Source organism: Molothrus ater, chromosome 3, assembly GCF_012460135.2.
Source record: "Molothrus ater isolate BHLD 08-10-18 breed brown headed cowbird chromosome 3, BPBGC_Mater_1.1, whole genome shotgun sequence".
Classification (NCBI taxonomy): Eukaryota; Metazoa; Chordata; class Aves; order Passeriformes; family Icteridae; genus Molothrus; species Molothrus ater.
In genome coordinates, this window is record NC_050480.2 from 106,928,661 (window position 1) to 106,956,616 (window position 27,956).

A 27,956-nucleotide genomic window follows, 5' to 3' on the forward strand; every position below is an offset into this window, starting at 1 on the left:
GTCCTGCCTTTCCTGCTAGTGTGTCTCCTGTGGTTGCCCTTGGTCACTGGGGAACATTGGGGTAGATTGATCTTCCCTTTTTCCTGCCTGCCATGGTTGCCCCCAGGTTTTTGTGTCATGTTACAGGAACTCTAGGAAAGAGTAAAGAGTTTGGCTGGAATTCTGCTGGTTTTTGGGAGCCTGTAGAACAGTGGAAACAGCTCTTTTGACAGCATCTAGAGCAGTTTGGGAAAAGAAGGTAAATGATTTTTATATTAGAAATAAGATAAATGGTCCTTGATTCTTACTCCAGTTCATGCCTACAGCAGGCTAAGCTTTGCTGAGCTTCAGGTGCCTCCTGATTCCCCTTCCTAAAGGCACACAGACTAACTGGGAATGGCAGGGGTATAATATATTTCAATGAGTAGTGTGTCTCCTATACCAGATGAGCCTGGGAATCAGGTAGTAGGATTTCCTTCCCTGCCTTACTGTGCCAGTGTAGTGCAAAAGCAAACCACTTTGAACAGATCAGGGAATTTCCTCTAAAGTATTGATTATGGTTTCTCAGCTCTTTTAATAGCCTGCTCAACCTCAGTGTTGCCAAAGCCTTTGTGCAGTTTCTGTAAGAACAGATAATTGTTTGCAGCATCCCTCTAGTGCCATTCACAGGTTGTGCTAACTGCAGTGTCAAGTCCTCTGCAGAGGGGGAGGCACATTGTCTGCTGCTCAGTGGTGCAATTCAGTAATTCCTGGCTACTGCCTCCTTTTCCTGAGATGCAGTTTGCTTTCCTGATGGCAGGCCCATTGGGTAGGAAGGGCTGGAGAGATGGCTTTGTGCTTTTCTCATCCTGTGCAGAGCAGCATGCACCACAGCTGGAGTAGACCGGGAGAACAGTACTCCTCTCTCCCAAAATTATGTTATCTTGCACAGCAACTGGAAACCTGCTAGGCAGCCAGCTGTAGTCTCGTGGGTTTTCTATTACCTCTGTTAAGTCATGTGTTGCAGCTTTTCATCAGCAAATGTTTGACAATTCTGCATCATTGCCCTGGCACTGCGAGGTATCATCTTCTACATCACAAATGCTGTTCAAACGGGTCTTGGCATGTAACAATTTGCAAGTACCCCCTTATTTCTCAGGCTGAGTCATTGGCTGTGGGCTGTCTTTGCTCAAACTCCTCTTACTTCCTTTTTCATCTTAAAGGCACAAAGGAGGTCAAGACAGGAAAATTTGACCAAATTTTCAGAAGGCAATGGTCATTAACAAAAATGATGCACTCACAGGTTACCTGGGTTTGGTAGGAAAGAAATTACAACCTGACTGTTGATGAAGTCAGTGATGATTACTTGTGTGATTAAGAACTGCTGGGGCAGGATCTGAGGCTGCAAGGGAGGGAGAATCTGAAGCTTTTGATGAATATTTGGGGTAATGACCCTGAGGTAATGTATGATGTGCTATATAGGTCAGAGTTAGGGTTTGGTTTCCCTCAAGAACCAACAGATCAGGATTTTAAGAAGGGCAGAGGAAGAATAGGGGAGTAGAATGGACCTGCTGCTGCTGCTAACAACCATTAAAAAAATACAAAGCCAGCTGCTCTCAGAGCAGAGCTTGATCCTTTCAGTGCCTTTAACAGCACAGTATATATTCAGAGGAGGGGAATTCATGAGGCCCTGTGGACCTACACCATGGCATTACAAAAAAATGCAACCCGAACAATGGGTGGCCTCAGCGGTTCCATCTGGCTCGCCATTAACAAGGTTAAAGTAAAGTGGGTTTCCTTGGCTGTGTCACACACAATTTACACTTCAGATGCTTTAACTTTGGAGCCAGACCGAAGGGAGCACCACTCTAAACGCACGCGGCAAGAGTCGCCTAAGATGTGTGGTAAGCACATTTGGTATTGCTCTTTCAAAGATATAGAGTGGTAGCATTTAGATCATTTTAAAGTACTATTTCCAAGTGCAGATTTTTTTTCCTAAATCTTTTTTTTTAATCCTGTTAACAAACTAGAATTGCAGTTGAATATTTTTTACTCCAAGTAATTTACGGGCACGGTAATATTAGAGGCTGGATTCAGTAACAGCAGAAATCATTTGAGGCCCTAGAAATGTTGACACCAGCATTTCTGACATGAAAACCTCAAAACTTCAAACTATACATTGAAGCTAAAAGGGATATTGATACATATAGGTGTATTCTGTTGTAAAGCACTCTGCTTTCAGAGGCACCAAAGTACTTAAATAGTAGCAGAGTTAACCATGGCAGGTAACCTCTAAAAACATTTTGCTCTAGAGAGGCAGTGGTATGTCAACAGGTATGTTGGCCTGTTAACTTCTATGCCATTGAATATAATAGGGCATGGGAATTATCCCAGCATTTTGCAGAAATCAGGTTCTTTGTCTCAGCTTTGACATATTTAAGGGAACCCAAGCATCCTCTATAGTGTCCCATTCTTCAGTAAAAATCAAAGTTGTTATTGAATGAATATCAAAGTTGATAATTGAATCTCAAAGCTATTTTGTCTGTAAGACAAGCATTTGAGCAGTTAAATCCATGGTAAAGAGCTAAGGTAATTTACAGAGTGAGGACAGACTATTGTTGCTGCAGAGCTGTGCAAGGCATTCCTCAGAATGGAGTGAGTGTTGCCCTGGATGACCTGGCCATCTTGGCTGCCTTTGACCATGAATTGTGAGTTCAGTAGAGGAACAGAAATTAATGCTGCTCTTGAAGTTATTCAATTAAACTTGCATACCATAAGACCAGCAGACATGGTTGACTCGCAGTTATCCTGGCAGTGTCAGCAGGCTCACGTGGGAAGGCCTTCAGCTCATGCCATTCTGAGCTTCCTCCTTGCTGAGCTGTGCCAGTACTGCTGTGATGGGACACACTTCCTCCTGAGCATGCTGCAGAAGGGTTGGCATCAGCCTCACCAGGGCTGAGCAGTTGCTTTGTGCCTTCCAGGCTTTTCCAGCAGGTGAGACAGTGCCATTGCTGATGGCCTCCCTTGCCTTTAATAAGGGGCTTGGTGTGGATGACCCTCTTCTTGTTTATCTCTCTTCTTACTCAGTTGTTCAGCTTCCTGACCCACCCTTATGGCCCCTCTGTGCTGCCTTTTCATCTCTCTTGCAAAGACAGGAAACCTAGAACATGACACTTGAGTTTCTGGCTATATGCATCAGTCCTGTAATCATAGCCATGATTATTGAAACATGCAGTAGTTTTACAAATTTACAATACTGTAAATTTGAGAGGCATGTCAAAGTTGCCAAGCTCCTCTCAAAGGTTTCCTGCCCACTGAATTTGAGGTAACTACAGGCAAAATAAATTGAGCTGAGAAGTTATCTCATGTAATTGGTGACAAACCATTGACATTCCCTTCTCCTATCCCTTTTTAGCTGCTGGTCTGTCCATGAGCAGCAGCTTTTTACTCAAGCCCTACCTTAACAATAGCCTCAAAAGGAAAATAGAGAACTATTCTTGCTGAGCCCTGACAGGTGCAGTGCTTCCACATGAAGCATTGCAGTGGTAGGAAAATGAAGAAAGAATAACACAGCAAGGCAGAACCTGAAGGGGTAGAAGGAAAATAGTCAGGCTGCAAGTAAAAGCATATGTCCAGCTGCAGCTTGCATGAGCATGAAGTGGGAAGTGCCCCAGCTATGCTCTGCATGAGTGGAGGGACAGTTTATAAAAAAAGCATTAGTTAGCCTGAAATGGGTCTGGTTGATTTATGGGGAATATGTAAAAGAATGGTGTAAAAACCTATTTCCTTAGAGGAGGGATGTTAAGCATCTCTGTGCACTATATTTAGAGTGTATTTAACTCAAAGCACACAGCTCAGCTACTTTTTGTCAGTTAAGTTCTTTTCCAGCTCATTGTCTCTAACTGAAAGGAAATTCAGCCACAGCCACACAAAACTAAGCTGAACATCTGCATCTTCTGCCTGGACTTGGAGTGTGTGATTCTTTCATCCACTCTTCACATACACTCTCACATCCCCTACTGCTGGGGATCAGATGGGATATTATGATATTGACAAATTCATGAATCCAGATAGAAATCCAGTACAGATTTGTGTGAAAGCCATGTGTGTGCTGTGACCAGGGGTAAATCCCAGACAGTGTGCCTGTTCCACATTGTAGTTCCTCTGCAAGAGTGTTTGAGGACAATGGGAATTGCATTGCTTAATCTACTCCCTCCCACCTCCTGACAGTGTTTATCACACCCACAGTTGTGCCAATGCAATGATTTATGATTTTGTCTCAAAACTGGAGGTGTGATATGAAGCAAGCTAAATAAATGCTACAAATAGGGGGAAAAAAAAAAGTAAGTGAATTAACTGAATTTTTTTCCTTTGAGAATTGGCTAGCATTTTAGTGACTGCATGGATCATCACAGGGATCATCCTTAGCAGTTTTTGAAAGCAGTTTATATGCCTTTGGAAGCATTCTTCTTGGAAAGGAGGCTGTTTACTCAGTAATTATCTTCCACTTATTTTTACATTACCCAAGGAAAAGCTGTGAATGCAATGCAAAATAGTTGAGCTGGAGTCCTGGTCACTTGCTGATGGTTCTGGATGGTTTGCAGCATTGGAGCAGGGTCCCTGACACTCCCTGCATTCTGCCTGGCACAGCACACTGTTGCTGGCTTGTTTTGCAGTACAGAGTATGAAAACAGAAGGGCACCCTGGGAACTGCTCCTGATGCTGCCAAGACAGCAAGCAGTGGTGGCACTCACTGTGCAAAGCTTTGCAGGAAACTGGAATGAAATCTAAGCACAGTAGCTTATTGAGGACATTCTAGTTTAGATTTTTTCATCATTTAGAAAGTGTGTGCTTTCTTCATCTAATTCTCAAATCTGTTCTGCCTGCCAAGAGGGACTTGTGGAGGGGATTTCAGCATTTATGTGAAGTCCAATTAAGGTCATGATAGCCCTCATTTTCTGTGTAATGTTTCTGATGTAATTGAAATTACTTTTCACAACTTGTCTATGACTTTTCATGATAATAGTTGGACAGTGGTGAAATAGCTGTAACAAAGAGAACAGTTTTAAAATCAGGTATTTTATGCATTTTTCAGGATGTGCTGAATTCCTGCACTAGTGAATGGCAATTTGTGGCCTGATCACCACAGGGTTGTACTTTGTTGTACCATAACTTTCCTTGGTGTACCAGATATAGTCCTGAGGGGCACAGACTCAGATATTTTAAGCTATGAGGACCTTGCTTAGCTCTGCAGTCAGTGGGACTTAGGCATTTAAATACCTGTAAGCATTTGATTATATCTAACTGTGTCACAGAGGCTGCCTGTGACAGAGAAAGAAGTTTCTATCACCAGCTTCTGAGCCTGGGAAGGATGAGACTTTTCATAAGGGAAGTTTGTGGGCTGTGCTTGAAATCCAGAGTCCTGGGTGGCAGACACAGTTTCCCTTCATTTTGTGGTTATGTGGGATTGTGTATTTCCAGGAAATTTGGATATTTTGGATAGAAGGTTTGTAAGGAGGAGAGCCAAAGGGATCTTGCTTAGGAGCAAAGTCCTTTTAGGTTTTCAAGAGAGAGATTGGTTTAATAAACAATTCATTTGTTCCTGGAAGTATCCAGGAATATTGTAGGAAGTGACAGATTTCTAAAGGTCTGGTCCCTTGTCTTCTATGGCTAACACTGTTCAGGTGTGACTATTTCCAACCTCACAAAAGGCATTTGGTTCCTAGATTTGATGTTTAGGTGCCTCCAGGAGACTCAATTGCCAAATTTAACTTGCTGTCTGTGTCTTGTGTCAGGTGGGTTTTTACTGGACAGCAGCAACTCTGTGCTCCAGCTTTTACAGCTGAGTCCCTCAGGAATTACCAGGTTAGCTTCTGAGTTCTCCTCTTCACTTGTATGGCCCAAGCCAGTGAGAACACTTCTAACCTACTCAAAAGGTCCCCCAGTTCACCACATACCTTCCCCAGTGTGAAAGACAAGTTTGGATGCAAATCTTCCCACCATCAGCAGGTTGCTGTAATCTTCAGATGGTTGTTCAGCCTTTCAAGGAGGATTAGTAGGTTGAAGGTGAGACACCCAGGTTTCTTATCTTCACTCTTTGTGGAACGAGGGTCAGTGACCAGTTGCAAGACTGGGGCATTACACACAGTGATGGAAGCAGCACAAGATGTGGGGGAGACTGTACCTGACAAGGACAGGCAGTGATGGAGGCTCTGGGATTCCATAGGGTGCAGAGGGTGAAGAGTTCAGCTACAAAGCAGCTCCTGAGATTGGTGGTTTGGTTTTTTCATTGGTGCAGTGATACAGATATCCAACACCCACAGCCAGAACATTTGTTATTGCACTCACTAAGGATTGTGGCACCCATGTGCCCCTCCTCAGGAGCAGCTGTGGGCAAGGACCCTGCCACTGGAGGACACTGCCACTGCTCCAGCCTGGTGCTGAGAAGCTGTGCTCCCTCACACTGCCTGCCAGTGAGCTCCCTCCTTCCTCAAGTGCTGAGTGTTTATCCAGAATGAAAAAAATGATAAATTCGGTTTGCTGTGAGTTCAAATCCCCTGTCTCAGCTGTGATATTTTAAGGTCTTGTGGCAGAAGGATACTCTCAATTTTTCCTGCAGTAGATCTGTCACTAGAATAATTAACAGCTCAATGAATAGTAAGAACTGTCTCCATAACCTTGTGGCAGTATGGTAAATAATCATTAAAGCAGGAAGAAGCTGAGTTTCAGTCAGGGCTAATGAAGTCCTATGGATTTGACATGTTATATGTTCCATTCCTAGCCCCTGCAGTATGTCACAGTCACCTTCCTGTGTATTCTAACGTGCCCCAGAGCCTGGGATCTGAGGAGAGCAGACAGGCTACCAGCATAACTCAGTAATCCTCTATTTTACTGGAAGTCAAGATTTTCCTTCCAAATTGGAAGAACTTGTAAGCAATCCCCTTGTAACCGTTCCCCAATTCTTTCCTGTGGCCTTTGCACACTTCACTGAGTGACTGCAGAGACACACATGCCTTCCTCCACCCCTACCAGTGGTCTTGATTTATCACTAACAACTTTTGGGCTTGCATTAAAATATGTTGCCCTTTCTGCCTCTGTGCACTTCCACTCTTAATGTACATTGTTCCTGCCTTGCACAGTGAGTGCTACTGGATAACTGGAGGGCTGTTTCAGAGTATAAATGAATTATTAAAACACAGACAGGATGCTGACATTAATCATTCCTCTGGTTTGTGACTGCTTTCAAAATTGTAAATTCAGGGCTTTCATAGTTGGAGTTGCAGCTTGGGTGTGAATTTCTGATCAAAACTACACGAAGTTGGTTGTGCTGTGTTCAGTGAACATATCCACTGTGTTTTCCTGTGGCAGCTTTACTCAATGTCCAGCTTGTAATCTGTTCTTCCCCTGCCATGATCACAACTGAGGTGCTCTTATCTGAATTGTTCTTTGCTTTCAAACATTTTATTTAAGTGTAGGGCTCCTATTTTATCCAATCTCCTAATTCAGAGTTCATCAGTTCTGCCAGAAAAGCTGGCCCTGGCCTATAAACGTCCTTAATTTTGAGATAATTCATTCTTTCTTAGGCTGAAAGGCTGAGCAAAAATGGGCAGAAGACACATCATTCCTCTACTCTTGCCACAATTCTTTGGTTTTCTTTGTGATTTATGCTGTGTTCTGCTTTCAAATGTTACATCAACCAGCAAACACAAATTTACAGGTGGAATGAAGGAGCTTCAGCCTACATTGTTCCCTGGCCTCACAGCTTGTACCAGCCTGACCTCTGCAACCAGCTTTGGCTGCTGCTGTGTGACTTTTCAGAATTTGTACACAGTGGGAAGTTTTCTGTGTTACATTATTAAAGAGACCCGAAAATAAGTTCGGTGAAGTCATAAAAATTGCTCTGGATCTATGCCCTTGTGACTGACATCAGAACTAAGACCATTAAGATGTTCTGTTGCTGGGAACTAGCAATATTTAAGAAAACTTTTATTAACTTCATTGTTATAATTTTACTGCAGTGATATCACTTAATCTAAATAATCCCAGCCAAGAGGATAAAGTGTTTACAACATATAGGGAAACTATTTTTGTTCCATTATTTTTAACTGTACACAGAATTAACAAAATTCAGAGATATAAGTATTAAACATGCACATGAGATTTGCCATTCTGAGGCCAAACAAGGAAAAAGGATACACCAAATTCTGAATTAACAATAATTTTTATATGCATAAATTGCTTTATATTCTTATGTACACAATTAATAGTGAGAATTAACGATGAGGATTAATCTGGTGGTGATATAGGGCAGAATAGTAGAAAATGGCATTATTTCTCTTTTAATGCTCAGGGATCAGGCAGTGTGGGACAACAAGAATACCTGCCTCAGGTGGGAATTAAAAGCCTTAACATATAAGGCTTAATCCTGTTGCAGCCAAAATCCTCTTTTCACGCTTTACTGTTGCTTCCGCATTTTAATGTGAAAGTTACAAAATATTTTTTTTCTTCAAGATACTGAAAGCCTCTTAAAAATATGTTACAGAAAATGCTCAGCCCAGCCATTTAGTAATAATGTCAATATATGAAGCTAGTCCATTTTAGACATCTTATGATGCAAGTTGAGAAAAGTGAATAAGGTGACTGCTTCCTTTCTCAGTCAGTGCAATCAGAGTGATGCAGATTTTCCTTACCATTAAAGTGTGGCTATAGAGCATCTGAATTCTTTAATTGTTCTTGTGGGTATTGAATGTGTGAACTTACAGGTGCCATTTCAAAACTAAGCACCATGTTTGATGCCCTTTTGTTCCACATTTGGGATGGGAAGCCCTCCATGTGATTCATGTGACATGACTTAATCAGTGCCATTAGCTCTGGAAAGAACCCCTACAGAGATAGCTGGCATGGTCTCCTCATAGAGAGTGTGTCATAGAGACAGTAACCATCCCTTTGCTTCTGAAGAATGAAATGAAAATGTGAGCTGCTGGTTAAATCCTGCAATCCTTAACACTCATGAAGCCTGTATTCATGCAAGCCATCTAACTCAGTGTATGTAATAGGAGAATCCATTTCAAGGCCAGCATCTAAGTCAGTCCATACTCCTGTCATCAGGTATTTCTGAAACTTTGTGCATGAAACTGATTTATAGAAGGTACCTAAAGTCATACCACTCACAACTGGTATTTGGGGAGGAAGAATAGGTTATGAACTTCCAGAACAACCTTTTTCTTCCTCTTTCTCTACTGTGGCTTGCTTCAGTGCTCCACCCTACTGCCAGGATGCCATTTGCTGTTTCCTGCTGTTGTGAGTTGGCGTCACGTGCATTTGCTGTATTTGTTGTATTTGCTGCTAATGTTAGTGATGAAATAAGGAACAAAATTGAAAATGCAATTTTTAACAACCGATTCCCAGTTACCTACTGCCTTTTTATCTCATCTGTGGATTAACTGATCAGTGGATGTGGAAACCCTGGAACCAGCTCTGCTGAGAGGCAGATAAGGTCAGGCATGCCTCTTAGCTCATGACCAGCACCTCACTGACCCAGAAAGAGTTGAGCCGGTTTTATGCAGCATGCATCCTTATCCACATGGCCAGGAGGCTCAAGGCACCTCTGTGAAAGGCTTCTAGTGTTACCGAGGCAGGCTTCTGTAAACAGGGGCCCTCAGCAGTGCTTTCAGGCACAGGCAGCGAGGTCTGCTCAGCCCTGGCCAGCCCAGCTGGCTCTGGCAGAGCGCTGCAGACGTGGGTGCACACAGCAGCAGTGCCCAGAGCAGAGCCCAGGCAGCCTTGCCACCACCAGCAGCAACTGTGCAAAATGTGTACTTTAAAAAAAATTACTGCATACAGAGCTGTTCTTGTTGAAAAACTGGGCTCTTTTATTATTCCCACAGAAATTAATGCTTACAAGGGAAATTTGTGGTGAGAGTATTTGTGTGTGTGGTTTCATAGTGCAAAAAGATTTGCAGTAGTAGACTTACTTGAAATCATTTCATGTTTGAAATGTGTGATATATGACTGTTTAAAACATAACTTCCTTAAACCATCGCTGATTTTTTATCTGCTTTATCTGGATGGATTAAAGCCATTAAAATACACACATTCTTTCCATGCTATATTGATGCTATAGGAGCAAAACCATCTTTCATGTTATTTAGAAACAAAGCTTCACTTTTGCAAATTGTTATTTCAGGAGTTTTTAGCTCTTAATATAAAGAAAACCCTTTTGTTGTAATAAATGAAAATGCATCCAAATCATTCCTCCATGAGGATGAATTTCTTAAGGATTTTTGTGTGATTGTGTGAAAAATAATTTTCCTCCATGCCTGTAAAGGGAGCTGAGTGGATAGTAGAGATAAGGTTTGGTGGAAAGGAAGAATGGAAACGACATTGTTGAAGTTATTTTTTAAGATCTGCTGTCTCTGCAGTCCTTTCCATTTTTGTGGAGAAAAAGCTGCATTTTGTGCTTTTTGAACCACCTTTCTGTTCCATTGTTGCTCTTGGCTGTAAAAAAAACCGAAACAAACCCCATCACCTTCCAGTAAAATTGTATTAGCAGATTTTAAACAATTTTATTTCCTCGTGAACTTAAGCTAAATTGTATCCTGACAGGCCTGATTTATCAGGCAAATGCCCCACGTTGTTTGTCAGCTTCTTTGTTGGGGGGAAGGGGGAGGGGAAACCCGAGCAACAAAAGACCGTAACCTATTGATAATACTTCTGTGATACACTGGGGAAAATAGATTGATTTAGAACTAACCACAGAAAACTAGTCGATCTGATGAGTTTACAACAGAGCATTTTTATTTATTTATTTGTAACAAGAGTAAACATCATCAATATTCCACCCTGTGTTATTGGAAGCCTCGCAGACAGTGCGGGTTTGTGTCAGCGTGATGGGGCTATCTGTAAAATAAAAGAAGGCAAGCTTAAAAAAAAAGGAGGGACCTTGTTTTACTCACAAAATGGAAAGTCTTGGATCTCTGGTACATTCTCATGAGTTGTAGGATTCACAGGACAAATAATAGATGGGTGAGAATTTTTATTGTATTTAATCTTTTTTTTTTCTTTAAGAGGTCATCTTTTTTTTATATTCCTGTTAAATATCTCAAAAAGCTAGTAAAGCACAGGAAATTTTCTAACTGAATTTCACTGAAGAACGCCAGCCTGCAATTAACTTTCCCAGCATGTTGCCTCTGCACAGTGTTTTGCATGAACGAGAAGTTCAGGGTAGCAAATACTCACAGGACCAACACAAATCTAAATGTGGCACCAGTGTGCCATTTTCTGCATTGACAATACACTGTTTAACAACATTCTTGATTAAAAATACTTACAGTTTCAAAATTAAACTGATTTTTTTTCCTATGGATTGATAGATGAGGGTGCTAGTGAGGTTTTCTTCCTCGTTGTAAGCCTGCTTGATGGACAAGCCATAAATGCTCTGATGAAGATTGTAAATATTCCTTTCTCTAGTTTATTTAACAAGATAATTTCACTTGACCTTAATTATTATTTCAGTAGTATTTCAGTATTCACTACTTTTAATTCTAATAGCCGTTTAGAGTGTTTTCAAACTTGGCTGTATTCTCTCCTGCATTCAGCTACAGTTTAAGAATTAAAGGTTGATAACCAGAGTGGTGTAAACCCCAGCAATGCACGTGTGAGCAGAAACATCCCATCCATTTCCCTGTCAGAGGGCACGAGCAGAGTGTACATTCCACTCATCTTCTGTGTGTCTTGTTAGCTCACCAAAATGCTTTGGGTAGAAAGGAACCTTAAAGCCATCTAGTTCCAACCTCCCCTGCCACGGGCAGGGACACCTTCCACTAGACCAGGTTGTTTAGAGTCCCATCCAACCTGGCTTTTCAAGCTGCAGCACAGACAATTTGAAATTAGCAGATGCTCAATAGTCAGGGAAGATCCTTTCTGAGGATCCTCCAACACCTGCTGAGGTGTGGGAGGTCTCTCTCACTTGTCCCAGGTGGTATCTGAGCAAGCACCCTGAGCTTTTTTAAGTGTCACATCCAGATAGTGAGAATCATCCCTTTGCAGTATTTCATGGCCTTATTTTCATGACAAGTCACTGTAGCCTTAAACTGAGGAACTCTTAGTTATGTCTAAGACCCATTTCTCTGTTAGATCATGGATAGTTTAACTTCCCTTTACAGCCATTTACAAAATAGAATCATTGAAGTGATCTGCTGCCTGTTGCATCTGCCTTTCTTTAGGTATGTTGTGAAAGTAATGGCAGAAAAGGACAGCACATTTAGGTACGATTTTAAACATTTCCTTTGTGCTTTAACTGCACAGTTGCATTCAGTGTATTGTAACAGCATCTCACGTGCACACGCTGCCGTTTTCAAGGCATTAATGTTGCAAGATGGAGTATTGTTAGCCAAGAAGCATTTTTTGTGGTCTGATAGCATTCAGAAAGGAATAACAAAAGAGGAATTGGTGTGGGGTATATCCTGGTGAATTATTTTAGTCTTCCTCTGAGTGTACCCCCTTCCCTCCCTTTCCTATCCCTGTTAGATGTTAACCCCTTATTCCCTGCCTCCCCTCCCCCAAGTCAGTCACTAGGGTAATTTTACAGTTTTTTCTCTCAACAGATAACAGTCTGGGGTTACACATATTTTTTCTCTACTTGTCATATGTATTGATTGGATTATCATCTAAATTATATTATAAAACAGCTCAAAGAAGCAAGTAGTTGTGTTTAACTAGTGCTGCTTAACCCATCTGAGTTGTTACTATGGAAAATGTATTTGCAAGGCAAGGGTATTGTTGTTTTAAAAAGTTTAGGGCTGGGGTGTGCTTCCTGAGTAGGAGTATCTGATTGCTGGAACAAGAAAAAAAGGCTAAAGACTAGATGATATTATTTGGTTGTGAAATTGAGTATTTCTAATCAATTTCAGTCATCAGCTTTGTGCAATTAATTCGGCATATTTTATGTTGGAATCTGTACACTTCTGCTTCTTCATGTTTCCTTTAATATGTATAGTTTTATGCAATCACAAATCCATAGTGAAGGAGAATTTAGGAGGTTTTCTTAACCTTGCTATATGCTCTCTTCTTTCTTCATTAGTGGGTATTACTGTTTCAGCTTTTTTGAGAGTATTGAAATATAATGCTAGACAAGTTCCTCAAGGTGTTCCTCTATTAAGATATTCATCTTTTTTATATAAAAAAATCACCCTGATTCACCTTCCTGTCAGTGCTGTAGAGAAGAAAGGATTTCCCGTTAAGATAATTGCCATCTCTTTATATTTTTGAGCCTGAAGCTAGCTAGCAAATCATGGAAGCCTACTGTGAGAAAGACAATCCTATTTTAACAAATCCTTCTTACTTTTGTTCTTTGTAAGTGCTGATTCTATTATAATTGCACATTTAAGGGCTTTTTGTGTTTTATTCACCTCACGGTAGAATTTACATATAAACTTGTGTTTAAGCTAACATACATTCTTTCCGTGGTGCTTCAGAAGAGAAGAGGTACTTGCTATGGTTGCACTAATCTGGAGTTTCTGAGAGCAGAGTGGAATGAGAATTGGTCAGTTTTCATGGCAGGATCAGCTTGTGTATTGTTCTGTGTATGTGTGTAGGTGGAGATGTGAATGTGTGAGCTCCCATGTGCACATCGTGCTCTCAGCTTTCGTGATGTTGTAACATAAGTACAGGCAGCAGAGAGGAGCAAAGGGCTGAAGTGCTGAGGATGAAAGGGTTAATGACATACCTTAATGCCTGGGGATGGTGCCATGCTGTCATTTGTGAGCTCTGAGGTGGCTGACCACCTCCATTTTGGGATAAATCCCTTGGAAAGGGAAGGCGTTTCAGAGTAAGGTGTGATCTGTTCTCCTGGCAAGAGTGATTGACGAGGAATGAATAAATAGTTAAAAGAACTGAATAAATATCACCCTCCTCTGTAAGTCTAGGCACACCCTGGCTGGCACATATGTACTTTAATGTGACACTTTACCCAGATGCTTGAATTGGTTGGTAACAAAAAACATCCCCAAAAAACCAAATCAGAGTTTAATCACAACTGCTTGTCACAACTGCTTGTGACAGAGTTTTTCTTTTACAGTGACATTTCAGTGAAAATTTAAATAGATGCAAGGAATTACAATATTTTGCAAATAGGATGTATTGATTGAGTATATATGCAAAGGGTGAGAGAGGCTGCTTGAATGGAAGCAGGGGTCCTGACAGCAGGTTCTTTGCCAACTGGTGAGGTGAAATGGTCCACTGAATTGGATAACACAGAGCATACCACAGTGACTGATTAAATTGATTTGTCCATGGCTACTGCCTATCCTGCTACTGAGGCCCTTTACCCTATTTTCAAACTTTTTTCTTTTTTTTTTTTAACTGTTCTAAATAGTTGTGGTATTAAGGGAGAAAAGAAATGTGCTGGTGCATTCACAGCCATAAAGTTCCATATCCTGAATTAAGACAAAAAACACAATTTCCAGAATGTCTACACACTCCTATGCTATACTGTGCTATAATGCATTTATCCCAGGAACAAGTACACTGCTAGAAACCAATGACAAAGGTAATAACAAACATCATTCTCTAATATAACCTAATTACAATCAGTACCACATCTGTGAATCCTTAGATGTATTTATTGGAAGGGGAGAAAGTAAAACACTCAAAAATTTTTACCTGCTGTTGTTTCATTTCTCTAATTGCAAAGCTTATTTCCTTACTACTTTTTTCAGAAGGTGTTAGGAAAGCTTGTGGTGGAAACAGCTGAATGCCAGTTAGGAAGACTGAATGCTGAACATACTGCCAAGTGAGGGTCACTAATTTGAAAATACCTGCAATGATTTGGCAAAAAGTAGTCAGAGGGATAATGTTCAATAACTTGAAAATTATTTTTTTAACCATAGGAGAAAAAAGCTTGATGTTTTGGTCTTAGATCAGGATGTTTGGATTTTACAATGTACTTAGTATGTCATTTCCCTTCCTGTGCTAGGGAAATCAATACTAAGTGATAATGGGGCTGGTACATGTTATTTTCTTTGTGATTCAAGGGAAGCTTTGTTAGACTGTGTTTGTCTTCATGGGTTAGTCTGTCGTATATGCAGACAGAGTAGTGTAAGCACAGTCTTCAAATTCAACTGAAAAACCACATCAAACTTCAGTGCAGTGGTGACATCAAAATGGAACCTAAAATACATTACTGCAGTTGTTGTAGAAGTGCAGAGTTCATTGTACTGGGCTTGGTTTCTTCTTACTCATTTTTAGGGAAGATGCAACAATAAATCACAATGATTTCTGAAAGGACAGTGAAGGTCTGTTCATTATTTAACTTTTTAAAATTATTGGCCAGTCTTGTAGGACATGATGGCTTGCAGCGTGCCATGAGCAACTTGTGCTGGTTTTTTGTTTGTCTGTGGAAATGAGGATATGATTGGTATCTTGCTACTAGTGATGAAGAGATGTGAAGTGGGAGGTGCCAGGATTGTTTCTTGGAGTGGAATTACAAATGTTCATATTTGCAGTCTTTTTTTTTAAATTATGCAGGTTTTATCAATAGCATTTCTTTGCAAGGTAAAGCAAATTCCGTAGGTGAGACTTCAGTTACACAAAAGCTTTGCTTGGATCAAACTTCTTGATATTGTATAAACTAGTAGGGTCTACTAAATCCTAGGTGAAATAGTCAAATGGTGCTTTGTTACTTTTCAGGAATCTGAAAATGTAACGTATCTTTATGTGGGCTTGATCCAGAGCACGTTGCAGTATTTTCTTCACAGTTATAGTTACAGTCTTTTTTTTAATCCTTAAGTTGACTCTACAGACTAAGTATTTGTGAAATAATTGTTTTTAATTGGTCGGTGGTTAAAGGAAAGCAAAAAAAAACCCCACAAAACCAGGTTTAGTTTTTTCCAGTAAGGTTTGATTATTAGAAATGAAATGTCTATGCATTCAGTGCAAGTTTTATAAAACAAAGAAACAGAAACCATACAAAAGCAGCCAAAGTTGAAAAATCAGTGGTGGACATAAGGTCACCGTGCCAAAGGCGTGTAATTATTTCTTTGTATCGTATGTTAGAATAATGTAATCCAATAACTGGTGTTCCTGGTGTGTGTTACAAAGGAGTCAGTAAGGAATTGCTGGAGAGTTCTTCAGGACTCCCCTGGCTAACAAGGTTAAATAGAAGAGGTTTTGTGGGCTTTAGCCATTTCTGAGAAGTGTGGGAGAAGCTGTGTCCGTGTGGCTGGAGGGGCCTCTCTGCACCCCTCGGCTGCCGGCAGCGCATCCCACGGAAAGTGGCACCGCGGCCACAGCCACGTGTACATGGGCTGGGAGTTTTGAGAGGAAACACACAAACAGATTCATGACTATTGCCCGGACTTTACTGAGGTTATTTTGAATCGAAGCCCTAAGTGCCATTACAGACCCTGTGTCCCCACTGGCCCGGAGCCTTGGCCTGTCGTGCCCGGGCTGAGGAGCCGAGGTGCCAGGCCGTGGGGCAGAACCGGTCCTGGGACAGAACCGGTCCTGGGACAGAGCCGGGCCCTAGGACAGTGCTGGGCCCTGGGACAATGCCGGGATCTGGGGACAGAGCCAGTCCTGGGATAATACCAGGATCTGGGGACAGTGCCGGGCCTTGGGACAGTGCTGGACCCTGGGACAATGCCGGGATCTGGGACAGAGCCGTGGCCCTGGGACAGTTCTGGGCCCTGAGACAGTGCCGGGCCCTGGGGACAATGCCGGGCCCTGGGACAGTGCTGGGCTCTGGGACAGTGCCGGGCTCTGGGACAGTGCCGGGCCCTGGGACAGTGCCGGGCCCTGGGACAGAGCCGGGCCCTGGGACAGTGCCGGGCCCTGGGACAGTGCTGGGCTCTGGGACAGTGCCGGGCCCTGGGACAGTGCCGGGCCCTGGGACAATGCCGGGATCTGGGACAGAGCCGGTCCTGGCTCGGGGCGGGCACCGCGCCCCTCCTCGGGCTCGCCTTTCCCCGGCTGCCAGCACCGCGTCCCTCGGGCCCTGGTTCCCGGAGCGGCCGAGCCGGAGCATCCCCGCTCGGCGCGGGACAGCGGGACGCGGGTGCCGGGGCTCGCAGGGACGGCGGGGCGGCCATGGCTGGAGATCTGGTGCCCTCTAGTGGGGCCGGGCCCGAGCCCGCAAGAAACCTTCCCGCTGGACGCTGCCTTGCGTAACTCCATCTCTGTCTCTGTTTGGTTTTAGATGCTACAACTGCGGTGGCCTCGACCACCACGCTAAAGAATGTAGTCTACCTCCGCAGCCAAAGAAGTGCCATTACTGTCAGAGCATCATGCACATGGTGGCTAACTGCCCCCATAAAACTGTCTCGCAGCAGCCCACCAGTTCTCAGGGAAGACACGAAGCCGAACCGCAGCCTTCCACTTCTGCCTTCCTGAGAGAAGGGGGAGGAACGCACGGCTTCTCGTCTCCATCGTACTCTCAGGAAGGCAGGCCGGAGATGTCGGAGCGCTCGGGCAGGTCACCACAGGAAGTGTCGTCGAGTAAGTTGTCTGCGTCGCCTGAAGAACCAAACAGAAAGGGGCCTTCTGTTCAGAAAAGGAAAAAAACTTAATGCATTTTTCATAATGTTCCGTTTTCTTTACCCTCTTGGGATGTCTACCTCATGCAAGTACAGGGGAAATAATTCATTATCAGTAGCTGACCTGGAATTTTAACTACTGTTGAGGAACTGTGAATGTTTTGTTGTTTTTTGGTTTTTTTTTTCTTTGATAGACAAATCACTCCAAACAAAATACATTTGAGCAGGGTGCATTATGTTTTACTTTCTGTGTGTATGTGTGAGTGTGCATGTGTGTGTATGTGTGTGTACATATCTATAAATATATATTTTTCCATCAGACCATTCTCCAGATCCCACCAGGCATTACTGTGAAGCAAAAGTCACAGTACCCACCCAATGTTCCTGAACTCATTCCTAGAACCAGTTTCTAAACGTCTTCAGAAAGCAAACAAGAAAACCCAATTTTCTGAAATTTCACTCAGAAACAAACCAAACCTGATAAACCACACAAAGAACTGAGATCAAGACTGTTATGTGTCTTGTAAACCAAAGGATACTTTCATATTTTAAAGCTGCCATATGGTACTAAAGATACTAAGACATCCCCCGTACCATCAATTTGAATTAGTTCCTTTTTCATCTCCACAAAATATCAAAACCCTCCCCTCCCCATGCCAGTGCAGGGCAGTTTCATGACTCAATATGACTCTCATTGCCACCACCCTTTGTTGGTGAGGAGTTTAAAGCTCCAGAAAAGACAATGAATGTGTAGTTTCTGTGATGGTTTCTCAAAACGTTTTGTTAAATTAATATGATTGTAACTGTAATTTAGATGTCTGTTGTGTAGGGGAGAATGTGTAAGTTGTTACCAAACAGACCCTTTTGAGTGGTGTCAGGATGCCATCCTGGTTAGCCATTTGTATACTGTGAACATTTAGGGTACCTTGGTGGCAGTAGTAGCCGCAGCAGCAGCAATTTCTCTTGGTCCCAAGTAGTGTCCCTCAATTTGAAGGGTCTTCCCCCTTATTTCCTGTTGAAATACCATGGAGAGAACTCCCTAGGGATTTTTATTGTTGTTGTTGTCTGTTTGAGTTTTCAAGAAAACAAAATGCAAAGCTAAGGAGATCCTGGGCTGAATAGAGACTAAAGGTTGATGGGCACTTGGGGTTGCTCAGCTGGCCTCCCTAGATGAGGATACAGCATGGGTGCAGACCAGCCTGAGTAGAGGGACCTGCAGATTTGCCAGAAGCCCTGGGCATCAGCTGCTTCTTGTGAACTGGGGGCTGCAGCTGACCAGCCTTGGTCCAGAGTGCCCTAGGACCACACACTTCTGTGTGAAAGAGGAGGAAGATTGGTGGCCTCAGAGTGAGACTCCCTGGGCTGCAGGCCTTGCTCAGGGTTAATAGAGTTGGAGCCTATCAAAACTTCAAGTCGCTTTCCATTTGTAACTTTTGAATTACCAAGTCATACGTAAGATAACGTACTCTGACAAATCCCATTGTGGATGTAAGTTAATTAGAGAAACCTGTATAATCCTTAACATTGGCAATAAACACAGGCTGTTAAAGCTTGAAAGTGTCGGGTAGGTTTAAGCTCGGATAATCAAACTAAAGAAACAGCCTGCATGAAAGGCTACAGCGAGCCAAAGTCTTACCCTGGTAACTCCTCTGCAGCCGATGGTTACAACAGGTATGCAGCTGGCTCACTGCATGGCCCTTCCCCTTCCCACTTGTCCTGCCAGATGAGACTTTTACTGGTGCTGCTGCTGCTGCTTCAGTGAACAGGTAGTCATCAAACTCCTCAGTGAAGGGCACAATTCTGAGAGAATTATTTTGTGTGAATTCCTTGCCAGTGTTTGCAAGAATCTCAAGGTTTGTACTGAAGTTCTCAGTAATGCTAATGCAAAGCTTACCTTTGACGATATTGAATGTGATATATCTATAGAGAACGTCCTTGCCTTACGTAAGGATAGTAAACTTATTTAAATTATGTAGACAAATCAAAGTGGCATTGCTTAACCTTCTAGTCGGTGTAAAAACCAGGTTAAACAGCAAAGATGCAAAACTTAGGTCACTTTGAAAATTTAAACCAAAGTTCCTTATAGAAATAGGCAACTGTGGATTTGAAAACTGGTCATTCCCTGTTTATATGTAAGAAGTTCAGAGCTGAGATAAAGAAATGTTTTCAACATGTGGATTTTTGTAGGTGCTGTTTGAAATCACTGTGTGCACCAAAGTCAGACTGAACTGCTAAGAGCACATACCAAACCCTATCTTATTGTTGAAAGCTTAAGGTTTTATTTTTATATATTAGAATGTTATCACTGTTACATAACATACTCAGGACAAAGAACTTTGCTCAGGGAATATACCACGTAATGTTTTTTCTTTACAGAATAGTCTACAGACCTGCTTACTCAGAACAAACCAAATAGTCTTAGACCTTTTTATCTCTATATAAGTATTATGTACTGATGTTAGTAACTACCTCTGAGTTGACATAGACCTACGTTTCTGATAATCAGATCTCAGCGTTTTGTATTATAAGTTCCTGTGAAATGATGAAGTGGTATTATGTACTGGTTGCTTATGTGAGCATTTGTGTCTTTATATCCACAGGGTCTGAGTTTTCAGAGATGCTGGGCAACCACAGCTCCCACTGACTTCCAGTTGGAGTTACTGGTGCTTGGCTTTTCTAGGAGGGGAGGGATGGGGGATTGGGGTGGAGGGGGAAGAACAAAAACACAAAAGCATCAAGCCCACTTTGTTTACATAGGTGACAATAAAATTATTATTCTGTTTACAGCAAAAGGCTACCTCATATCTACTGCATGAACACACCTTTGTGCTGCTGTGGCCTTAAAGTATGATCTATGGTACATACTTTTTATCTGTACTGAATATGTGACTGTTAGTTCACCACTGCAGACGTTATGGTAAATACTTGTTTAAGATGAAGCATCCATTTGAAATTATGAGACCTTTCCAAATATTTCTTTGAAAGTTTTTATTTTTCTGTCCAAAGGATTATGGGCACTGTTCACGGGAATAAATACAGCTCCAGAAGAGACAAAAACGTACATGCCTAAGTTAAACATATCGCAGCATAAGCTGCAGCAGGTAACTACTTAGCACTGGGCTGCAGTAGGGAAAAAAAATCTAGTTACACTCTTTCAATTGGCTGCTCCAAATAAGCAAAGAACCTTTTAAAGGAGGAGGCACAGACTGAGTTTGGGATTCTTCCTTCATGCCTAAGGACAAAATTAATATTCGGCAGCATTCGCTCAGGCTAGATTTCCCCCTATTCACCAGCCTGTCCTTGCCAGAGCACTCCACAATAAAACTCGTTTGAGGAGAAGTAGTTCAATATCTGCTCAGACAGATGTATTTTTCTCCTAACAATAGTGGAGATAAGGTTAAACCTGAAGCAAGAATCTCCCTCCCTCCCCTTCCCCCATCCCAAAATGCTCAATGTGATTTAATTGTAAGGGACATTTTGAGATATTTTTTGCTCTTCCCCAAGGAGAGGTCACAATATTTAATTACACGCTACAAAAGATAGGCCATGAGGAAGACTTGTATTTGGAGGAAGAGCCAAATAACTTTTTGCTGCAGTTGATGGTAGATCTGGCATTGTAATACCATTTGCAATATTTTGCCTTTAGCCAGCTTTCAGGGAGTGCCAAATACCACATTCAGATCCTACCTCTTCCCGTTGTAGGCCTTCTTTTTCAGCCATTTTATTCTGCACCAGTGTTATCCTGGAGTTCCTGCTTGGTTCCTGCTAACTTAGTTTTGTTAATAGAACCCCATTAAAAAAAAGTGCTTATAGATCTTGTACCATTCTTTGTAAGAAGAATTATAAAAGAACATGGGAAATCGCATGGAGTCTTTAACTTAATTAATTTATCTGTAAGAAATGTTTATCATAAAAATATATATGTATTCCCCTGTGCTAGATATAAAAGTAATTGGGAAGATGTGTACATGTGCAGATGCACTGATTTTAATTTCCTAGAAGTCTTAATGAGATTTGAGTATTGTTTTAGAAACAAGCAGAGCCTTGTTAAATGCGTCGATCTTATTTTGCTTAGTTTTATCAACAGCCTCTTTAAGATCCAGTGGTTGTGTTACCCCTGTTACAACTGTTGACTGATAACAAGAGGTTGATCTATGAACACACACTTCCTTTTTTTTTGTATAAACCAGGGCTGTGTATCAGCAGCTGTGGCAGTATTTTTCTGAGAATGTTGAAAAGTAGCAAGGTATTTGCTACCATTGTCATTGAACCAAATGTATGAATATCTTTACAAAGGACAATGGTTTTGACTACCTCTTGGATTACTAAGTTAAGCAACAACTGTCTGACAAACATCACCAGACTGGCTTTAACTAGTATGTGTTGCTTGTGATAATAATAACAATAACCATACTAGAGACCAAAGTGAACACTGATTTCTATATGTCTTTAATACTGTGTCTTATCTAGTGTTTTTAAATTATCTTCTGTAGTATAGATTACCTCATTGTCCATTTTGACTTGTATGTTGTTTACAGGGTGAAATAAAAGAAGAATCACTTGAATTTTATGTTGTAAGAAAAAAACCTTGAGTTGAAGTTTTGAAAGTCATTTCACCTGTTTACTGTCTTGAGGGACTAAAGCACTGATTGCCTTTCTACATATCATGTATTTTATATCCTCATTTCATGCCTAATGTCTTTTTTTCCTGTCAGTCATGGATATTGTGAGGTTGAAAAGAATTACTTGATTAAAAATAAAACATATAACATTGGCATTTACCGTGAGCCTTTGAGATTTGCTTTATTTGCATGATAAAAACACACTGCATGTCACTGGGTAGTTTTCTTTTGCACCTATGCTCACTTAGTTTTGGGATATTACCTTCAGAAAAAATAATTTGAGTTATATAAGTCATTGTTGGGGGGAGGGAGGGAGGGAGGGAGATGTAAATGATTCATTCATCCCTGAATCATACTTGCAGTGCTGAAAAAATTGTACCCCAAAACCTATTCAGCTATTGAAATTAAACTGCAGGATTATAGCTTTTGGTACTTATTCTCTGTGAGAATACACTGGACATTAAGGCTATCAGACATTTAGACATTTAGGTTATTATCTCACCTGAAAAGCTTTTGGTATTTAAGCCTCATCCCATCTTTATTACTGCTTCCATAATCTGTAAGCTTGTATATATCTATTTCATGGTAATTTAAACTGAGTTGAAGAGGGGTTTCTTTTTAGAAAGGAAAGTGCTGTCATTTTTCATTACCTGGAAATTCCTTCTCTAAATTACATAAAGTGTTATTAATGACTTGGATAGCATTAGCCCATCATTCTGTATTAAAATATTTGAGGACATGTATGTGCCAGCTCCAGGGCCTCTGTTTTAACACAGGGCTTTGCATGCAGTGATTAATGACAAAATTTAAGAACCTCTTCTAACACAAGGAAGAAATTTTTTTTTCTAATTGCACAAACACCTGCATGAAAGGGTGACTATCTACTACTCTTCTAGTCACAGAAAACTTCCATTTACTTCCCCTTACCTCACCACTCTAATACACGTCCTCAAAAAAGAGTGAGCTATGAAGATGCATCCCAATCACATGTCCAGTCACATCCAGTCACTCCCAACCTGTAGCCAAGTGGTTTCATCACTCTCCTGATATGTGGAAGAGGTGATTCACAATCCCCTTGGCTAAGATCTGCCCCTTGGCTGAGATCCTGTCCCACTGCTGGTGTCAGTCATGAGGAGTGAGGCTTTCTGTGAAAGATCTTATGAGTGCTCTGTGAAGAGCACAGTTCACACCAGATGCTTAAATGAGCTCCTGGCCAGCCTTAGCCCAGTGTTTCAGGGAATGGGAGGGGACACCTTGGGTATGCCACCACCTAACTCCTGGAACACCCTGCAAGGTGACCCAGGCAGGAGGAAGCCACCTCGGGGAGCACTGAGCAGCTCTGGCCATGCACAGATGTGGGAAACCCTTGGAACAAGTGAAATGAAAACTTCCTCTCCAGCAGTGTCTAATGCTGACTGAGACCAAAGCACCTGGAAGAAGAGCAGCACCTAGTTCTTCCCACCTCATCTCCTAGATGAGCAGCCCTCCTTCCCAGAGCCACTAAAAGTCAGCATCTTCTTCCTTTCCCCTTTTTAGAGCTAATCCTTCACATTTTGGACAGGAAGCCTTGTCTTGTGCATTAGGCAAAGGCAGCTCATCAGCAGTACCTAAATCCACTGCTGCAAGGCAAGGCCCCCCTTCCTAACCTTGCAGAGAAGTGATCACTGCCGCACAGCATTAACAACAACATTGCTCTGTGCCAACAAGAAGAAATCTTTGGGTTGAAACTTCTAATTTAGTCAATAGAGTAACATCAAAACCACAGAAGCCTTTTGAAATAACAATAAAAGTAGCATGCTTATTTTCTTCCCTGTTCAGTGGGTCCTGGGACGCCTGCTTCCAAGCTATCTCCTGCCTTTCTGTAACCCTAAGTGCCAAAACAAATGTGTCCATTTTTGAAAGAATTGCATTTTTCTTGCAATCTGTTGGGAGCAAGAGCTCCCACAAGCCATTACATTTACACAAGCTATTAATTTCTAAACTACTCCTAATTTATGGTAGACTCAGCATACCTATCTCCTTCCCTCAACACCAGTCAACTTTTCTCCAATAACAAAAATACCCCAGATGCAAGTAATTTCACATACTTTCAAGCTGTTTACATAATTACCCCTCACACTTCCTGTATACTTGCACAGGAAGACACTCTGTAGTGGGCAGGAGGCAATTCATTCTGTGGATGAATATGTGATGTCAATTCTCCTGATATTAGTGTAATTCAGGTTAATAATGATTAATAAATGTAAGCAACATTTTGGCAAAGTGCTCTGCTGTTTCCAGTGTTGTCTGCTGCCTGCAATGTTGTTGACCTCTAGGATGAGCAGCCCCCTCAAGAGCATGTTACTCTGCACCAGTTATTATTTTTTGCAGTCATTGGCCACTGTAGCTGCCATCGAGCCCCAGGCACCTTTTCAGGCTGCTGGTGCTCAGTTAACATGCAGCTGGTCGATTTTTGTTTGCTGGCTGTTCAGTATTTGGCCCTGGGCATCACTTGCTGCACAGCTCTTAGCCCAGATATTCAGGGCTGGAGCAGCCAAACACTTCATAAACCAACAAAGATGGACTGGTGGTGTTTCTAATGTTCTCCAGCCAGGAGAAGGCAAACCAGGCAGAAAGAATGACAAGCCCTGAGCTTAGGTATCCATCCAGGTTTAGATGCTTACAACCCATTTACTTCCAAATAATCCAGGATTCCAGGCCAGGAAGTACCAGTTGTTTATCTAGATTGACCTGCTGGACCTCCCAGGCTATTAAATTCAAAGCACTTACTAGGGCATTGAATTTTAGCACTCAGCTTTAACTGGAGCCATGTTTGCTTGGGTGCTTTAAGAATATTTTCTAATAGGGCTTCAGGTCAGGCCTGAATGCTTTTGAGAAAAAAAAAGAGATGGTCTGCTCCATGACAGCTTGTTTTAATCACCTGCTGCTAACAAGTAGTGCCTCATTTTCCAGTTCCACTGGCTTCAACTTCCAGCTCTTTGTCCACTGTAGTGAAAAGTCCTATGTGCACCAATAAGGAAATTCAACCCCCTTTCTTTAGTTTTTTAAATTATAGACAAGACCCAGTATATATATATATATATATATATATATATATATATATATATATATATATATTTTAATGTAGAATTGCTTCCTCCTTTATCATTATTTTAAGAAACTTGCAACTTGCCTCATTCACAATGAAGTAAGGATATGCTGGGATAGCATATCAGCTCTGGCTTTAAAATCAGCCTTATTGAGCTGCCAGTGTTGGTCTTCAGTGTCCTAGAAAACTGGTTCTTTTGTCTTCTTTCCCTTTTGGAAACATGCTGGATTATCATGCGCTGGGTTCTTTAAAGCAATTAGCTAAAACTGCCCCGCCAAAACCAAATCGAACAAAATAATAATAAAAAACAATGAACAACCAAATCCACTTCAGTTGGAGCACCCAAAATATTTGAGGCAATCAGACTAATCAGACATTTTGGGAAATACTGGCTGAAAGTTACTAGAATGATGTAGAATAAGTTGAATTTGGAAGTATTTTGGGAGTTGCCTATGAAAGAAAGCAGCAATGCCGTTTCTCCCCCAAGGCAGCACAGCAAGGGTGGGGGCTTGAAGCGCAGCAAGTTCCTTTCCATTCAGGCCCTGTTTCTTTCATCTCTCCTTGACCTACACTGACAGCTGTGACAAAAAGTCACAGTCAAGCCTGCTGAACCGTAACTTCTCTGGAGTTTCAAGCCTGAGAGTTTCTGAAAAGCAGCTGTCTTGCACAAAGCTGTGCAGAGAGGAGCAGAGGCTGCCCCCACAGAGACGCTCTGCTCGGCTGCTGCGGTGTGGGAGGGTGAAGGGGACAGGCACAAGCACCACACCAGCAGTCCCTGAGCCCTAAGATCTGTTTGTCTGTCAGCAAAAGCCAAGGGGAATTAAAGCAAAAGAACTGCAGGAACAGACATATGGTTTCAGCACCAGGTGATTAAGGAAAAAAAAATAAAAAGAAAGAAAAGAAAAGAAAGGGAAAAAAGAGGGCAAGGTTTGCTAGCCACTCTGCCCAAAGAATCTGGAAAAAATAGGATTAGTGGCAGCTCCTGGAGTCTGGGGACAGCGAATCAGGGGGCTTCAAAGAGCAGCAATAGGCTCAGGTGCCTTTCCATCTGTTTCAGTAATGCTCCCTTTTCAGAGCAGGGTTTGGGGCTGTTTCTCCTGATGACTCATGAAGAAGGGATGGCCCTGAATTGACCTGAGTACAAAAGCTACAGCCTTGTTCCCCTGCCCTACTGGGTTTGCTGCCAGGTTTGGGGGTGTGGGGGCAGGGGCAGCTGTGCCCCTCCAGCCCATGGAAGTCCATGGGGCAGCAGGTGGATGCCCAGAGGATGCTGTGAGCCCGTGAGAATCCCACACTGGAGCAGGCTTCTGGCAGGACCTGTGGCCCCATGAAGGACCCACACTGAACCATCCTGTTCCTGAGGGTCTGCACCCCATGCAAGGCACCCACACTGGAGCAGTTCATGAACAACTGCAGCCCATGGGAAGGACTCACTTCACTGGAGAAGTTTATGAAGGAATGTCTTCCATGAGAGGGACACCACTCTGGAGCAGGGGAAGAGTGTGAGGAGCCCTCTGCCTGAGGAGAAAGGAGAAGCAGAGACAACCTACCTGTGATAAGCCTACCACAATCCACAATGTCCATTCCCCTGCAATGTTGGCAGGAAAGAGAGAGGTTTTGGGAATAAAACTGAGCCCAGAAAGAAGGTGTGGGGGAAAGAAGTGGGGAAGCTGTTTTTAGATTTTGTTTCTCATTACCCTACTCTGATTTGATTGGTAATAAATTATGCTAATTTCCCCAAGTCAAGTCTGTTTTCCCTATGACAGTGACTGGAGATTGATCTCTCCCTGTCCTTATCTTGACCTGGATGAATCTTTTATTACATTTTCCCTCCCCTGTCCAGCTGAAGAGGGAGTAATAGAACAGCTTTGGTGGGCATCTAGTGTCTAGCTGGGGCAGCACACTGCCCAAAAGTCAAGAGAGGCTGAGAGTATTTCCCCTTGAGCCAGTACTAGTGAGAAACAGCCAGAGAAACCTCTGCAGAGCATCCTCTGGGTGTGCTGTGCTCTGCTGAAGAGTCACCACAGTCCTGCTGGATGAAGGCCATGAACCACAAAGGGGAAGGTAAAATCTTGTTCCTAGAAACCTCACAAAGCTTCCCAAAAACTGCAAGGTAGGGGCTGAAGTTCCAGCTGTTTGACCAGACAGCATCATCTCTGCAGGTAGTGGTGTAAAACCTCCCTTCTTTTGTCTGCTTATGATTTCCTGCCCTTCAGCTTGACAAAGTGGCAAAGGTAGGCCTAGGGTTCTTCACAATTTTTCTGCAAGATTAACATTTTCTGAACACTGGCAACTGGTAGGTTTTTGGGACTGGGAATGACAATATGCTGATCTATTTTGGAGGCTTAAAACAGGTATTTTTCTCTACAAACAAGAAGTATTTCAAATCAACAGTACTGACAGTGTTTTCCACAGCAGGGATTAGGACCGATTTTCAGGTGAATTTTTTTCAGTGAAAACAGCCCACCTGCCTCTTTTTACATGGATTTGAAGCCCTGCAGCAAGACATAGACACCACAGGAGCAGGGAAGGTAATGGAAGGAAATGCACCAATCAGTACCCATCTTGAGCCCTTAGTAGCACAAGGTATTTATGAGCTTGCAGCTAAGAGCTACAAGCAGTTACCAGAAAAACCTTGTCACCCTCATGAGTCACACAGGGACATGCTATACTCACTCAAAATCAAAACAAAATCATCCATTTCCTGGAACACTACCAGCACAAAGCCTCAGTGAAGTGACAGGATACAAGAAGAAA

The 27,956-nt window shown here is 42.2% G+C and overlaps 1 protein-coding gene across 1 annotated transcript in view; it reads left to right on the forward strand.

Moving 5' to 3' along the window:
- Positions 1-20,164, forward strand: part of LIN28B (lin-28 homolog B) — a 99,687-nt gene extending 79,523 nt beyond the window's left edge. The window contains exon 5 of the mRNA XM_054514416.1: positions 17,153-20,164. Within this exon, the coding sequence (XP_054370391.1) occupies positions 17,153-17,522 (370 nt within the window). The 3' untranslated portion in view covers positions 17,523-20,164. The remainder of the gene's footprint in view (positions 1-17,152) is intronic.
- Positions 20,165-27,956: the final 7,792 nt, after the last annotated feature.